Source organism: Macrobrachium nipponense, chromosome 1, assembly GCF_015104395.2.
Source record: "Macrobrachium nipponense isolate FS-2020 chromosome 1, ASM1510439v2, whole genome shotgun sequence".
In the NCBI taxonomy this organism is placed as follows: domain Eukaryota; kingdom Metazoa; phylum Arthropoda; class Malacostraca; order Decapoda; family Palaemonidae; genus Macrobrachium; species Macrobrachium nipponense.
Window position 1 is genome coordinate 17,690,771 of NC_087200.1, and position 17,631 is coordinate 17,708,401.

The 17,631-nt window shown below is 34.7% G+C and overlaps 1 protein-coding gene across 3 annotated transcripts in view; it reads right to left on the bottom strand.

The window, feature by feature from the left end:
* Positions 1–1,954: 1,954 nt before the first annotated feature.
* Positions 1,955–17,631, bottom strand: part of LOC135219152 (KH domain-containing, RNA-binding, signal transduction-associated protein 2-like) — a 227,427-nt gene continuing 211,750 nt past the window's right edge. The window contains exons 5-7 of one of the 3 annotated variants that reach the window (XM_064255669.1): positions 16,996–17,314; positions 12,009–12,079; positions 1,955–4,989 (exon numbers count right to left, since the gene is read on the bottom strand). In XM_064255669.1, coding sequence (XP_064111739.1) covers positions 4,964–4,989; positions 12,009–12,079; positions 16,996–17,314 — 416 coding nt within the window. In that variant the 3' untranslated portion in view covers positions 1,955–4,963. Of the gene's footprint in view, positions 6,054–12,008; positions 12,080–16,995; positions 17,315–17,631 lie in introns of all 3 variants that reach the window. The other 2 variants (XM_064255668.1, XM_064255670.1) reach the window with 2 other exon arrangements.

The window sequence follows — 17,631 nt, forward strand, 5'->3', positions numbered from 1 at the left end:
GAAAAAGCTTTAAGCTTTGTATAAGGGGTATGAAGGCCCCATGCCTTTCATGCACCCAAGATTTTCAAGTTCAGTAAAAAGATCCTAAATCTATATATATATATATATATATATATATATATATATATATATATATATATATATATATATATATATATATATTCTTCTGGAGTCATATATATATATATATATATACATATATATATATATATATATATATATATATATATATATATGTATTTCATATACGAAAGTCATTTTATTCTCTTGATCGATTTGCCAGACCGATTCGAAGTCGACTCAAGAAGAATGCGAATCTGTAAAATGTTTTTCCTTCCCGTCGTAACTTTTGCTGTTTGCTTCGACACACTGTGTAAAGATATATAATCTGTAACCCCGATGGGACCATGAACTTAAAGGATTTGTTAAGGCCTAAATCGGTTGGGATTTAACACTGTTAATCTTGACCATAACACTACCGCACCTATTACGTCTAGAACAAAAATCAGGAAACGCTTTTTGGCTCTAGATTTAGATATTTGCTAGAAACGCCCATAGCCCATTTATTTTGGTTCAAGGGTATTCACAGAATGAACATATTCCAGAACTTATGTTTTAAATTAAATGTCTGCCATATTAAGGTCCCCGAAGGAATCGAATTAGACATATTTCTGCCATCATACAAACCTTTATACGTATGCACATGCTCACAAGTTTTCAACTTTGCTTCATGACACGGCGTCCATAACCTCCTCGTTGCGACGCCAGCAAGAACTAATTAATCAATCAGTTGCTTCATGACAGACCTGACTTACCTATGTAGCTAATTATAAACAGTCCATTAGAATGACGCGTAGCCTTAGAAGACTTCGGCCAAATTGGTTTTACTCTGTTGACTGCCATATGACAAACCTAATCGAAATCTGTACACTGTAGAGAGTATAAGGCTTTTTGGTTGTACTAGTTAGTTGTGCCCGGTACCCGGGCGGTGAAGCCGGGCCCAGACGATGTGACTGTACTCTAAATTAACAATTATTTAACACCGGTGTTTTTTTTTTTTTTTTTTTTTTTTTTTTTTTTTTTTTTTTTTTCCGAGCTAACGCTCGAACTTTTTATTTCCTTTTCTTGTTATTTCCTATGTTGTTGTACCTGCCCTACTTGTCAAAACGTAAGAATTCACAATTCAATGTTTACCAACCGAAGGGTAGTTTTCCCGGATGTAATTTTCACTCGGATCTTTCCATATTCAGCAACGATTTGAAAATGGCTTCTTGGTCTTGTTAGGTAGCCACTGAGTAGGGAAAGACCCTCTCTCCTTCACCCCTCTTTAACCCCTAATGCTAATAAATTGGTCCGTCAGCTGTTAAGCACTTACGTGGGACTCCGCACCGTGGAAAGTGCTTACAGACAACAGACAGACAGACAGACCAAAGCCTTCTTGATATAGAACTACCGAAGTTCATCATCTCCGAGTGGCTCGTTTCTTTCAGTGACACTGAGGAGAAACTATAGAAGACTGTTTCGTTAGCTGGCAAATAAAACTTGAATGATCATCGATGTCAAATATCAGTAATGTAGTTTTATGATCAATCTGTTTACTACAATAATTACACCACATAACGAAGCAAGTTTTAACAAGCATTCCTCACTACGGAACCATAAGTTATTGCGATACAAAGAAAGTTTCTTAGGCATTTTAGCTGTCAGATCTACAACTGTAGCTGTTGTCCTTTACTTACTCACAGTATTAGGAAGATGTTTTTGTTTGAGGAAGAAAATGTTTCATGCCTTTCCGTCGTTAATAAAATTACAATGTTAAACTTCTCTAAGTTCATACATAACGCATACATACTACTTGCTGTGGTATGCATTTTTAACCGAAATATTCTTTTAGGAACCAAATAAGTTCCCTCAATAACAATACCATGAGGAGGGTTAATTAATGAAAGTCTACTGTTATTCAATATAATCTTTATTTACAAAATATACATGAATTTCATACATATGACTATGTATATCCAACTAGTCCTTTTTTTCACACTTAGAGTACTCGTTTCCCTACCTATATTTGTAATGGCATTCTTCTTGAGGTTAAGAATACAGTGGCCGAGAAGTTCGCTTTATCAGCCGTAGTGAAAGCTATACTGGATATAATTTACAATTCATATTTTATATTTCTTCGTTTTCCATGAATTTGATATCCTTAGGCAGTACTACGACATTTGATGCATAAAAGATTCCTCGAAATTCCTCTTCTTACTTCATTGCGAAAATCTGTGGATTTATTTTTGTTGTCTCCCTTAACCAGTGACCCAATTTGTCACTTATGAATATTAAAGCCAGTAGAGTTCGACTCTTAATATTTCCGTCACAAGTCTCTTATCTTTCCTTACTGGGTTTTTCGTCGTGCTGCCGTATGCATTCCATTGGATCTCTGTGGTAATGTTTTTTTTTTTTTTTTTATAAGTTATGGTGAGACAACATAGATATTATTCATTATATTCATTTCAGTCATCTTGTACCTTGGAAAAGCATCTTTTGTCTAACTGAAATTTACCCAAATTCAGTGAAAGACGAAACAATGTCGGATAGACCAAAAGTTCCCGTTTTCTCCAAGGCTAAAATCTAAACTTCATTAATCCCTGTGATATGTAAGTCCCTAATTGACATAAGCAAAAGAAAGTAAATAAGTGAAATTGGATTTCCCAAGTCCTACTCCAACACAACTAAAGGCAAATATTGTAAAGCCATACATACCTTCCATATTATGGAGGAATGGTTGACAGGAATGCATCATAATGTTGGCGTATGTGAACTCGTATGATCCTTGTATTATAGTCCTACAGTCTGCTTAAAAGCATATTTAAACCCCCCCTGATATGGCTTCCGAAGACAAAGTAGGATTTGACGAAAGAAATTCAGTCATAAATAAAGACGAAACGAATTCGATGTTTTAAAAGATTCGTACTGGCGACGTCATTTGTTAAAGCTATATAAAAGCCACTTGGTATATATATATATATATATATATATATATATATATATATATATATATATATATATATATATATATATATATATATTGGCTACGATGTCACCAGAGGCATTAGAACCCTTTTTTAAACCATTGCATCCGAACACTGTAGATTTTTATGATAGAAAAAAAAAATCGTGTGGTTTAATTTTCGAAGTTTATTTAAATTGAGTGATTTATCATGGATGTGTCAGTTTTAACTCGGAATTGAGATCTGTCGTTTTATTTTAAAAGAAAGGATAGTAATGGATGAGTTTAGTTATTTTCTTTATAATTTATTATAAAGACACAAATACAGCCGTTATCTACTATAATCCATATAATTATAATAATTAAATAAGCATACGTTAATGATCCATATAATTAAGAACGAGCAATACAACACTTGGCAAATACTGCAGCGGATTCGGAACTACCTGGGAGTCGCCGAAATCCGAATATAGACCCTCACTCCTTCTCCTGAACTTAACTGAGATGGACACTCTGGATTTCTCTGACAGACTTTATAATATTCTTTCTAACTCACACATAATTCAACAGGTTTATTCGCTCTGGTCAGCACTTCCGCATCGTTATTTATTTTCATTTATTTTCTTTCCTCATATTTACGTACTTTTTTTTGTTACGTCCTTTTAATCACAATTTATTACTTTTTAGACTTTTTTTTTTTAGAAGTGTGAGTTATTCTGCCCAAATCAGCTAAGTTGGATTCTGGAGAACAATAATGATAATAATATTCGTGCTTTTTAATGCTGGAAAATAGGGTGATGACTCCTATATAACATAGAAACTTCTTCATTTATCAACAAAATAGATTTTCAGCTCTGATTCATATACATACACATGTATACAGGATATGCATATAGTTGTAAAATGTATAAATACAGGGTATATGCATATATAGGTATACATGCACATATACACACGTAATTAAGAGCCACACAATATAACATTTAAGTCTGGATATAATTAAACTTGGAACTGTTAGTTTAATCAATAACAGGAATTAGAATCTGTCCTTTTAAACATAACAACGGTTCATCATATTCCTTTTGCAAGAATATTATTTGCAGTAATAATAATAAAGATTGACACATTGCAACTTAAACTCTTTATATATTTATAAAAGGAAACTGGAGATCCTCAACAAATGGCATTATAACGCACAAAGCAACGGATATATATTTTCATCGTATTTGGCACTCTCTCTCTTACTACAAGTGCGAAAATCACCCTCTTCGTCGTCAAAACTTGAACCATAAGGCGTTGCTGCTGGGTGACGTACGTACCTGCTTACTTACTGCTCACTACTTACTGCATCTGCTGCTGCTGATGCTCTGGTACTTCCTTCATAATTGCACCTGCTTAGAATACCTGCTTAACAACACCCTATTCTACAGCAAGGAGAATGAACTTTTTTTTTTTATGTTGGTGAAACATGAACACCACAAGGACAGTTCTTGTGGCTTTAATGATATATATGTATGTATATGAAATCCTTAGCATGTCTGCGGTTTGATTGTTTTGATTTGTTATGCTGATTCGTGACACCTGCCTTACACATGTAAACAGCTTTACAAAAATGGGTAGAAGGGTTTCTCTTACGTCAAGCGATGCTTCCGTCTAATTCTTCTCCTCATTCTTCTTTTTCTTCGTCTCCTCCTTGTTTCTTCTTTTTCTTCTTCTGCATTTAAGCAAAACATTTTCTTCTCGTTCTTTCAAAGATTCAGTTTAATCTCTCTCGTCGACCTTCTCATATCGGGCCATGAATTGGGTGGATTGGATGGCCACCATTCGCGCACGCCAATAACTGAACATATATATATTTATATATGTATATAATTTTGTTATTTTTAGATAGAAGCGTCACACCAGCCTTTTTAGTTTCACATAATCGTTTCCCCACACAGCCTCCTCCACAATAACTCTTTATCGTCCTATTTTTCTCTTTTCATCTGTAACAAAAACATTGTCATGAAGAGAGAGAGACAGAGAGAAGCATCCTGTGGGAAGCAGAAGTATTCTCGGGACAGTCAAACATCGCTGAGATTCCCTCTGTCAATGCACTCGTGTCATCATCACTCGTCTGCATATTTTCTCTCTTTTAATACTAATCTACACGTACACTACAAGGAAGAGAGGAAAGGTAACTCTAAATCTTACATCTTGGGAAACAGCTGATGTAACTTCACACACTACACAGCAAATCTGATTACCAAAATAATTATTACATTCTATATACGTCTCTGGATGACAATGTAATGAATGAAGATTTATATCACTCACGTATAGATATCTAACTCGGACTACCGTTTACTACACATTACAGGCAAGTTTGTTTACCATTGATCTGGTTGGACATTTATTGTAATCATTGGTCAAAAACACTTACTTACTGGTGGGTTGATGTGGGATTTAAGGAGGACCAAAATACATCAAAAATTAGGTCTGTATGTAGTTACTTTTTTTTTTTTTCATTGCAATGGGGTAGAAGTAAGTCTCTTACTTTAAAAAAAAAAAAGAAGAAATTTCACATATTTGTACTTAGAGTATGAGAATGCCACAAAGAAGACATAAAGAAATAATTGACTGACATGTTTAGTTTTGTAGTTTTAAGGTGACAAGAGCGTTCTCTCTTTTATTATTATTAAAGTACACAAAGAATAAATCATCAAATGTTCTCTTTTAATGAAATATGGTTAAAGCAGGTTGACTAGTAGCACATGTGCAAATTTTTTTCCCTTTTTGTTTTTTTTTTCTCTGGTCGTATATAAATTATAACAAGAGAGGATGGTGTGTGTGTGTGCTATCGGCGGAGATTGGGTTAGACGCGCTGTTTATTGGAGATTCTAGACGGGGCAAAATTGGACCTTATGCAGACCTCTCTCTCCGAGAGTCACACGCGAATATGTACCTTATTTAGGCCTGGCATAAGGAGAAGTTCTGCGCCTCGACCGATTAACGGCGGAAGGCAGAGTTTGCTTGTAGGCCAGCCATCGGCCGCTCCCGCCTGCCCCTTCTGAGGAAGGACGATGAAGTTTGGAATTACTCATCACTGAAGGCAAGTCCTTGGCAGGGGGCTAAAATGCAGCAGCAGCTCTGTGCCCGCGTTTCAGGGCACGGGGCTATATACTATATATCCTGTCCATCCTGCGAGGAGCGACAGACCTGTATCCTTTTTCCTCGTTATCTAATTTATTTTTTTTTTTAGTTACAAGATTTTTTGGTCATCGTGACGGTTATTGAAAAAAAAAACTTATTTTTCCCCTTTTACTTCAATTCACTCGTTATCTGAATACGTTGAAATTAACTCATATTTTTGGGGTCTGCATTTTGAAGCAAACAGTCAGTATTGGTATAAAAAGTATATTACTTAGTGAATTGTTTATCTCATTGGTTTTCTCTAATTTTACTGCACTCGAAGTGTTACTTATCTTCCAGTTTAGTAATGCATACCTAATGGATATTCACTAGTAATGCGTATAACTGTATGAAGGGTGAATAATTAAGAAAAACCAGAATACTCTACTATTGGTAAATGTGGGATTCATGTCATAAAATTAATATGCTAAAGATGTTTCACCCACAAACCAAAGGCATCAAGGAAATGTTGTTAATATTATTATACTTCTTCTTTCTCTGTTGAAACCGTTTCTAATTTTTGATGGAGTATTTGATCGATTCAGTCCTCCTATTCCTATTCCAAAATCAAGCAAAATTTGTCCTTGTTTCCAAAACATCAAAGGCTGTGCCGTCACGACTCTCCTTTCAGATGAACAGAACTGCATTTAGCTGCCAAGCACTTGTCCCCAGCAATAATTATAAAATTATAAATATTATTGTTAAGAGTATTTATTCGTGCAAAAGCTAAGCCTTGCACATAAAGACATTTTTAAAGCTAGGCCTTGAAACGACAGGGGACATGGCTTACTTAGGAAACTGTTAGATATAAGTGTTTATTTAGGAAATGATAAAGAAGATCATGGTTTTTTTTATTTAGCATGAAGGGTGATTTAATAAACTCCACTGTGATTTGGTTTTAGACACACTATCGCTAGGAAACCACAGAGTTTCTTAACATTTTAATGAATAGGACTAACACCATCCGAAAGCATAGGAATATTTATTGGAAAATAACAGGTTAAGTGACTTCTTTGATCATGGCTAGGAATCATATTGGATGAGATTAAATTTTTTTTTCTTTTTGCAACTATAAGTACTTCTGTTAGCCTCCGTTAACTTTAAAAGCTTAAAACCTGCATAATTTTTAAAAGTGGTGGATATATTCGTGGCCTTTTAACTCGTGGTATCTCAGTAAGAAGGTATAGAGATAGCGAAACAGTCGGAAATACGAGATATATTAAGCTTGACCGACCAATGAAAACCAATATAAACTTCTTCCCAGGCTTCCAAGTTAAGATTTTGTCGTATAAATAAATTCAATAACAGTTTTGTGAGTATAAATGATCTCGGCAAACCTTTTAAAATCATTTGATCATGTTTGATGATTATTCTTTATCAACTACCCTCCCCTTAAAAATACGATCTGATTAGTAAACAATGAGTTCAAACTTATTCTTCAGAGCACATTTTTCTGTTTAGGTTTCAACTACCGTTGCTGGTCCGTCTTAAACTTAACATTGGATCTATGAAGTATATAACTAGTTTAAGCCTGGGTTTCCACTAGTTGCCATCTCGTATACTGGAAATCAAGTTCAATACAAAGAGAAAAAATGCAGAGCAATATAATTAAATAACGAATAGTTTAAAGCAAACTTATCTGATAATTATGTATATTATGCAGTTTATATGCTTACGAATTATCAAAAATTCCATTTACGAGTTTTACCCGCAAAAAGTTCATCATTTCAAAATGTTTTTTGTTTTAATTTTTTTCCTAAATAATTGGCTAAACGGCTGATTTCAACTCAAAAAAAGTCGTACAGATAGAATAAGACAAAGAAATTATTAGTTTTAATTAAAGAACCTCAGTATTTCGAAGGTTTTGCAATATTTACAAAGAACGTCAAAATTTTCTATAAAAAGAGAGGGGGCTTTATACACTTGTTCTAGCGTGGACCACATTCAAATTTACTTCCCAATATCCACAACATTTTTTAAAAATTGTGCTCCACAAGAAATTCTGTCAACTTCAGTCACTTAAGCTGTTACCTTTTGCTTCTTTAGTTTTAAGATGCTATTTAAAAAATGAATTTATCATCCAGTTTTAGAGGAAGAAATGAAATGCAAGAAAAAAAATGAAGTATAGAAACCTGGTACATCTAAAAAGATCACAGGATTTGATTCTACAAAATTGGTTAGTAAGGATTTCACCAGAGTTGGGAAAATGTTAAAAAAAAAAATACTTACTCATCAGGTTATAGCTGAATTAAAAAAAATTCTTTGATCATGTTTTTTTTTTTTTATCTGAACAGAAAGAAAATAAAGGATAATAGTTCAGTACAACCTAATGAAACACTGAACATGAAGGTACACGTAGCCTACATGTATATATAGATATCCGGTCTGAAAAGGGTGTTCTTAAACTCGTATTTACACTTTGCCAAAAAAAAAAAAAAGAATGAAAGGAAATCATGCAGAGTAACACCAAATATTTCTAAATTATCTGTGCATAATTGACATCATTGTAGGTAGAGCTGCCTAATGTTGGACCTCACTTAAAGGCTAGATCAGTATCGTTTTAATATTATATATACATATACATATATATACATAGAAATATATACATACACATGTATATACGGCGTGCATATATACCTTATACAGTAAAAGGCTAAGGGATAGGTATGTCATCCTGAACTGCATTGTATATTTCCCGATGCACCTCTCATGTTACATATCTTAATTTGTGCTCGGGTGCTGTAACTGACAACAATTCATTCGGCGATGCAAAATATCTGAGCTTTTTAATTAAATCAGATTCTTTTAAGATGCTATGACCTTCTATGGCTGCTGGAATTTGTGAAATGGCTTGATTGACAAACGCGCATACGGACGTAGATATAAATATAGTGTATTTCTTCAATTATTCAAATACACATGCACATATTCTATAGCAAGATGTTACTGAGTTACTATAACTCACACTTAAATAAAATAAAGAAAGATAATGATTCCCAATTACACTAAAATATGAAGTAATCTGTGCTCAAAAATTTCTTTATTGAATTCTGAATAAAAGATTATACACAGACACACTATATATATATATATATATATATATAATATATATATATATATATATATATATATGTATATATATATATGTATATATATATAATATATATATATATATATATATATATATATATATATATATATATATATATATATATATATATATATATATATGAAGGGCTAATGGAAATAATAATCGTTTGCTACCGGTTACATTGTAACTGAGCTGTCGAATCGTAATTACGTAACTATATCCGTTATTACCTTTCTTTGAACGAAAGGCCTTTGATATAGAAAATAAATTGCAGATAATTAAATAACCGATATTCCTTCCTGGACGGAATATATATATGATGGAGCATTTTATTTAAACAGCGCCGTTCGTGAATCTCATTTAAATATAGTATTTAATTATGCTCATCTTAGACGGTAGTCTGTATCGATATCATAATTATTATTGTTATCAGTAATACCAGTACAAGACAAACAGACCCAAAGTTCATACAGACCTCTCGTGACACGCTCTGCCAAAGCAGCATTTCGGATGCTGTCTAAATCTATCGGTCACCTGTCACACGCAACACGCATGCATAATCTTTGCAGAGCGATTTCATTTTTCCAATACGGTACATTTCTAGAAGACAGTCAACTGGACTGACACCAGTACAGTGCTTCATGATAAAAAAGAACGTGCGTCGTCAGGCACCATGCTCCTTCTCCTCTCTCTCTCTTCTCCCTCCTCTATTCCTCTTTCTCTCTCCGTCTCCCCCAACTCTCACTCTCATCTCTCTCTCGTCTCTCTCCTCTTCTCTCTCTCTCTCTCTCTCTCTCTCTCTCTCTCTGAAGATTAAATGACTAACTTTACTATACCTAAAAATGAAAAGAACTCTAATTTTCATCACTCTCTCTCTCTCTCTCTCTCTCTCTCTCTCTCAGTTAAATTAATTAATCTCAGTCAACATTAGGATGAACTCAATGGATCCCTATATACATATATATATATATATATATATATATATATATATATATATATAATATATATATATATATATATATATATATAAGTAATTCATTCAGTAATGTGACATTAGTTTAATAATCGAGATTCCATTTTTGTAAATAGTTACGTATGCAAAAATAATCAACGTCAATTATTTTTTTTTAAGAGAGCTGACTGGCCGTACACTACTCGTATTACGTAATAGCCAAAGAAACATAAATAGCCGTAAAGAGAATACTGGAATACTTTACGAAGCGTTGTTATTGCATCACTGAAAATCAATTCGCTTTGCATCTTTTCGTGACAATTACTAATATTTCTCCCTTAATTTTGAACCCAAGCACCTTCCAGTCACCATTTCATCTGCAATAGGTTCATGCATAACGAGTTTAAGACTGGCCATCACAAAAGCCCAAACATTTTGAAGTCGGGAATTTGCCGTTATCACATATATTTAAATGTGCATCAATACAAATATACTAGAAATATATATGTATATATATAAAATATACTGTATATATATATATATATAGATAATATATATATATATATTATATATATATATATATATTATAATAACATATATATTTATATTATATAATATTATAATTATATAATATATATATAATATATAATACACATATTATAATAATATAATAATAGTATATATATATATATTATATATTATAATATATATATAATACATACATTATATATATATAATAATACATATTTATATAATATATATATAATATATAATATATATATATATATATAATATTATTATATATATATATGTATGATATATATATATATATATAATATAATATATATAATTATAAATATATATATAATACTGCTTCACTTGCCATTTCTTGGACGAAGTACTATGGCTAGGTAAATTCAACTCTGAGTATTTTACGGTTACAAATTTTGAATTATGATATTCCTTAGAGAAAGAAAATACCAGAATATGTGGGAATTCAAACTGGATTTTTAAGGAAAGATTTTGGACAAAGGAAGAAAAGCATTATGAAGTGAGGATGCCTATCACATCTGAACAATTAAAGTAGGTATCGTGAGCAGTCAAAATACAGGAGAATCCAGATTATCCTTGATTTTATTCGGCTAAGAAGTATATATATATATATATATATATATATATATATATATATATATATATATATATATATATAGATATATATATATATATATATATATATATATATATATATATATATATATATATATATATATATATATTTGTGTCAGCATCTCATAAGCATTTGATATTTAACACAGATAAGAGCAGCATCATTTAGTACGGGCAATAAAATAGAGCTATTTATCTCAGTATTTATAAAGTTACAGTTCACTGTTGTAAAGTATTTCTCATCCACTCCTGCATAATGGGTAAGGAGCCTGGCAAAAAAAAGGCAAAAAAAAAGGACATAGGACCCCTAAAAAATATATATATATAAGAAAATTTAAAATATACATTTCAATCTTATTTCCACTGACTGACCTTTTCCATCTAATGTAACGAAGACCGTATTATAAAAACAACACTTCTCTCTGCATTTCCATATAATCCTATTTATTTTGATTCTGTCTTTGTTCTTAAAACTATATATATAAATATATTCTCGTCTTCTCTGGAAACCTTGAAGTAGTATTTATATTTTTGTTTTTATTTTTTTTTATTTTATTATTATTATTATTTTTAGAAGGGGAATAAAGCCAGGATCTGAAGTGTGTTCGTCCCCTTTTACTTACCGTAGGATTCTCCATTATAAACTTCTGCGAAATCGTCTGGTCCGTAATCAGCATATTCATCGTATGCGAATCTGAGGAAATAGATGGAAAAGATAAAAAAAAAGAACTCGATGTAGTTCGTGGATGAAGATTATGGCATCTTGGAGAGAGAGAGAGAGAGAGAGAGAGAGAGAGAGAGAGAGAGAGAGAGAGAGAATAGTCGATGCAGGATGCTGCGGATGAAGATTGTGGCATCAGAGAGAGAGAGAGAGAGAGAGAGAGAGAGAGAGAAAGGAGCTGGAGGAGAAGGAAACAGACTGAAATTACTAGAAAAAACATGCAATTCGTGAATGAAGTTATGGCATCATGGAGAGAGAGAGAGAGAGAGAGAGAGAGAGAGAGAGAGAGAGAGAGAGAGAGAGAGAGAGAGAGTAGAAAGTAAAGAGCACATCCGTTTTAGCATTTTAGCAATAGTAACAAAAAGAAAATTATTAACTAATTTATGCATGTCATTGATACAAGTGCATGTCATTATATCTTTACATGGTTGATAATAATGTCTAAAGTCGTGAACAACAAGATATCCTTAACCTACAGTACAGTGTAAAAGCACCGAGGGGCAACGCACCGCAATCTACACTATTGGCAATCGTTTATACCTCCCTCGTGGGGATCGTACGTTTTGCCTTCACAATATCCATTACTAGTCCATCCTCGCAAATTTTATATTTTCATTCCTGTGTGATAAAGGTGCCTTTATTAGTTAGCCAGTGGGTTGCTTTTCTGTAGGCGATTGTTCTTTTATTATTATTAAGGTAAGGTTATTTTTCTACGTGTCATTAAGACTGGTACACCACTTTATGCTTTACAGGTCTTTCTTTCACTACTACGCTATAATTGCACTTCGGATCTGGCAAAGAAAGTAAACTTTTTATATAACTGGCCTTATTGTTACTCAAGGCGATATTTCTCCTACGACATATTGTTCTCTCGCTAATGCTTCAGTAACTCATGTAATCCGATTTAAAATACATAAAGAAACTAACCTGTCTAATCGTTCATCTCACATAAAAGTATCTGCCTTTGACAGATGCGATTACTGATCCCCATCCAGTATACATCGACTCTCAACCTTTTCTCTATTTCTCCTTTTTTCACAATTTTCTTCGCTATCTTCCATCCCATTTCCAATAACCATTATAGGAAATTTAGTACGGAGTTCCGCAGTATTTTTCATAGAACTACCCTCGCACATAACTACGTATCATCCACAGCTTCACGCCGCACTTTTTTTTCTTTTATGATACTATGGCACCTGTTCTCGTAAGCTCAGTTTTATCACGTACGTTTACAGGTGACTAAATTTCTTAATGATGAGTCGTATCGTATGAATTACGTTATATTAAACTTTACAGGTACAGGATATTATCGTTCGCCGATTTCTAAATGGTGTAGTTTCGCTGTTAAATTCAAAACAGAATACTTTTCTTAATAAAAACTACACTGCTCTTCCGCTTTCGTCTGTTGGAAGATCAGTTGCACTTCTTTAGCTGGCAATCTTCCCTATGATTTTCCAAGCTAACCTTTTTTTTTTTCCGGGTAGCAACTGTTTTCCTTAACACGGCGTGACTCAAGATAATTGACACCTTATATTGACCAACATTACATAACGGATTTTGTTTCTTCCCACCAAGTGGAAAATATTAAAAGGTATTCTGCTCAGTTTCGGAGTTTTAAATTTTGTATGTCGCTAATTCATATTAACTCTTCCATTACTTTGGACTTATAATAATTCCAATGTTCCTTTTATTTTCTCCCATTCACTGCATCTGTGACCTGTCATTTTCATGCGCTAGTTTCCTTCAATTGTCACAAAATCTTGTCTCTTGGTTTTCATTTTACAGAAACAGATACACTTATTGATAAAATGTCTTTTTTGATTTCCAACTCATCATTCAAATGCCATTTTTCGGTATGAACAAAGCGTCATTTTTGCGTCATTCCTCTCCAATTTACAGATAAGATAGATAAATAAACAAATAGATAGATAAATAGATAGATGGATAGCCTATCGCACGCAAAAAGATACATTGACATACAAACGGATGCACAAATTTGGCGTGATTACATACCACACCGAAAGGGGAACTGCAAAATCCAAGCATCAAAACACCAGCGACAATTCAGCTTTTATTCGGCCACTCACCGGGCATCAAAACAGAGAGCATTAGCGTCATAACCAAAGTTATGCTGAAAGTTCGACCGTTTCGGAGGCTTATGGTCCGCGCGGGAATAACGGACGGCTTGTACGTACGTAAAATGTCTATAGATATACGTATACACATAACATCCCTATCATCATCATCGTTGCAATTCGCCCCCCACCCCCCCCCCCCCCCCTTTTTTTTTTCCCCCCCCCCCCCCCCCCCCCCCCCCCCCCCCCCCCTTTTTTTTTTTAAGTAATTCGGAGAGATTTATACCGCGCGATCGTCCGATGACCCTCGTAAAGTCTCGCCGTAAACATGTTTGGGCAAAATATAAATTGAAAGCGCACCTGATTTATCTCATCATCGAGGAGCGCAAAATTGGGAACCAGCCATCATCAATGAGGTGGGCTGATCGATAGAGGTTGGGATAACAATGGGTGAAGGCGGTTGTGCGTGCTTTTTTATTTTATTTTATTTTATTTTATTTTTTTTAGAGAGAGAGAGAGAGAGAGAGAGAACGAGAGAGAGAGAGAGAGAGAGAGAGAGTTGTTGAGTCTGAGCTCTTAGTATGGAAATTAAACAAGGAATGATTAAATCTTTGAGCCACTAAAGAAGAGTCTTACATTTGAGAAACAGAGAAAGAGAGATATGGATTTCTGTATGTATATATATATATATATATATATATATAATATATATATATATATATATATATATATATATATATATATAATGAATCATTTTTGCTTTCCCCATTTAAAGTAACGTTAAAAAAACACACGCCTCTCATTTTCCTTCTCTATTCCTGACGCATCCCATTTCTATCTTTTTTTTTTCGCCTGTGCTGCCCTCTCTCGCTAGTTGCAGGTAATTAAAGGAGGCGACACGCGAAATTCGCCGTTACGGGCTGCTCTAGGCGCAAGAGTCTGTGCCAGCACAAGGCTGGCTTAATCTTCAACAACAACAACAACAACGAAATTCGCCTCACTTTCTCACAGTTCAGTATCGAACCTGGGTCACACTGGGGCATACCCTCTGACCCAAGTCAGGAGCATCCACGTGGCTTACCGAAGCTCCCCAGTGGCGTGATCGCTATGGTCTTGGCTTACCACTTCGGTGGCCGCGAGTTTGATTCTCGGGCATTCCACTGAAGGGTTAGAGGTGTGTATTTCTGGCGATAGAAGTTCACTCTCGACGTGGTTCGGAAATCACGTAAAGCCGGTGGTCCCGTTGCTGAATAACCACTGGTTCCATGCAACGTAAAAACACCATACAAACAAACAAACAAACCTGGCTTCCCGACTTGACTCCATGTCTGTGTACCCCCACGTGGAAAGCGCACTTGCCCTTATATTTCATTTTCTTCCCTTTATCAGTGCTTGCGTGACCCTTCTCAGTGATTCAGTAATCCCCACAGCTGTGGTTCCCTAGGACGTGGGTGTACTCCATTCCTCCTTACTCGGTACAGTAACTCTGAGCTGTAATTCATTCTTTCCTTGCCCTCTGAGGAACCTTACGATTCATGTTAAACTCATATCCGATATCCCCCCCTACCTTCCCCCTGCCGCACACGTGTTGATACGATGTTTGTATTGCAGGTATTCTGCAACTTCCTGCTTTGAAGGTGGATCTCCCCTTTCCTTCTGCTCTGGGCCCAGTAAATTCACGCTGCGAATCACCACTCGTGTCTGGGAACACGTGCTCATTGCTCCTAGCAATTATTCCAGTATTTGGCCTTATGCGAGGGTCATTAGCGTCCTTATTGGCATCTTGAAATTCGTAGAGTAACGTTAAGGTGTAAATACTTTTCCCTTAACTTGTGTTTGACCTCCAGCCGACAACTCGTTATTTTTTTATTTTTTTTTATTCTATTTTATTTTTTTTTATCTAATTAGGTCTGAGCGGTCTCCCTCTAATCACAGTCAGAATAATCATCCTTTGAAGGAGCCATGAGATTTAATTAAAAAAATAATGCATATATACGTATATCTAAATTTCTAAAAATAGCTTATATATATATATATATATATATATAGTATATATATATATATATATATATATACATCACAAGCTATTTTAAGAAGTTTGGCAACATATTCTCACTAAGTAGCATCAACATATATAAAGCAATTTCTAAAAACACTGATTATTTGCCAGACAATAGTTCAAATATTCTTATTTACAAAGAGTCGAGGACGCTCAAAGAAATTTTGATAGGAGTATTAATAATATTAAATCTCGTCTTGACGACAAATTACAAATAAGGAGCGATTACTTTTCCCATTTAGAAAAAAAAGTTACTGACTGTACCTTTTGAAAGAAGTTATATACAAATGTGTTGGAAAATTTATAAAGATGCACAACGAGAAAACAAACCAGCCTAAGGAGACTTTAGAGAAAGAAGTCTTATTATTTTTTTTATCTATGTCAAATAGTGAGTTACATCTCGGTTATTTGCAAAGAAAAACCTCCAGTTGATAAAGACCGGTTTTCTCCCTTTCCCCTGAAATCATACATTGGTGATTTCACCTTCCAGTTACTTCGTTTGTAGGCGGTAGAGTATAAAAAATGGTGAGACGAAAAAAAGTTCATCTCCTAATTTGAATAAATTTTCCTCAACAAATGGTTAAAAACGATGTGTGTGTGTGTGTGTGTGTGTGTGTGTGTATAATGTCTCAGCTGTAAGCTGCAAAAACACTCCTTTATCTCTGAGAATTTAGTTCCATCTAAAAGTTGTCTCCACCGGCGGGAAGAGGAGTAAGAATCAGGGACTCCGAGAGAGAGGACGAAGGAGAACTTACTCTGGAGTGTCGAAGGGATAGTGTCGAGGATCATCGTCATGGATGCCATAGCTGTGGTCGAGGGCGAGCTTTGCCTTGTCGAGGATGGACAGGACGCGTCGCTTGGCTGGAGGAGGAGGTATGGGTGGGGGCAGAGACGCCGGCAATTTCCTCACCAAAGGCGGCAGTCCGCGGTGGGCGGGGTGACCCGGGTGGGCTGCCAGAAGACGCGGGTGTGGGGGTATGCCTCTTCCTCGGAGCCCCGGAGGCAAAGGAGGCCCCGGGGGCGCGGGTCCGACGACACTGCCCCGGTGTTCCGGACCTTCTGGCGGCAGCAGTTCTAGAATGCAGAAGCAGGATTTTGGGGTGATTTGTTCTTTGAGAAAGGAAGGAGGCGGGGAAAATAAATGGGTTAATGCTTTCTGTTTTGGATTTTCACAGTTTCACAATTTTGCAATACACTCAGTGTTCTACAATCTATTGTAAGTCTACCACTGCCTAAAGGGACATTTCACGTAGCGACACGGGCTGAGCCCAGAAATATGCTTTACATTACTCTCTTGAATCTTAAATAAACTTACCATTAATGTTCATAAGTTCTCAAGAAAGTATTCAAGATAAATCTAAATCATTGTAGTTCACCAATTGATCATTTTG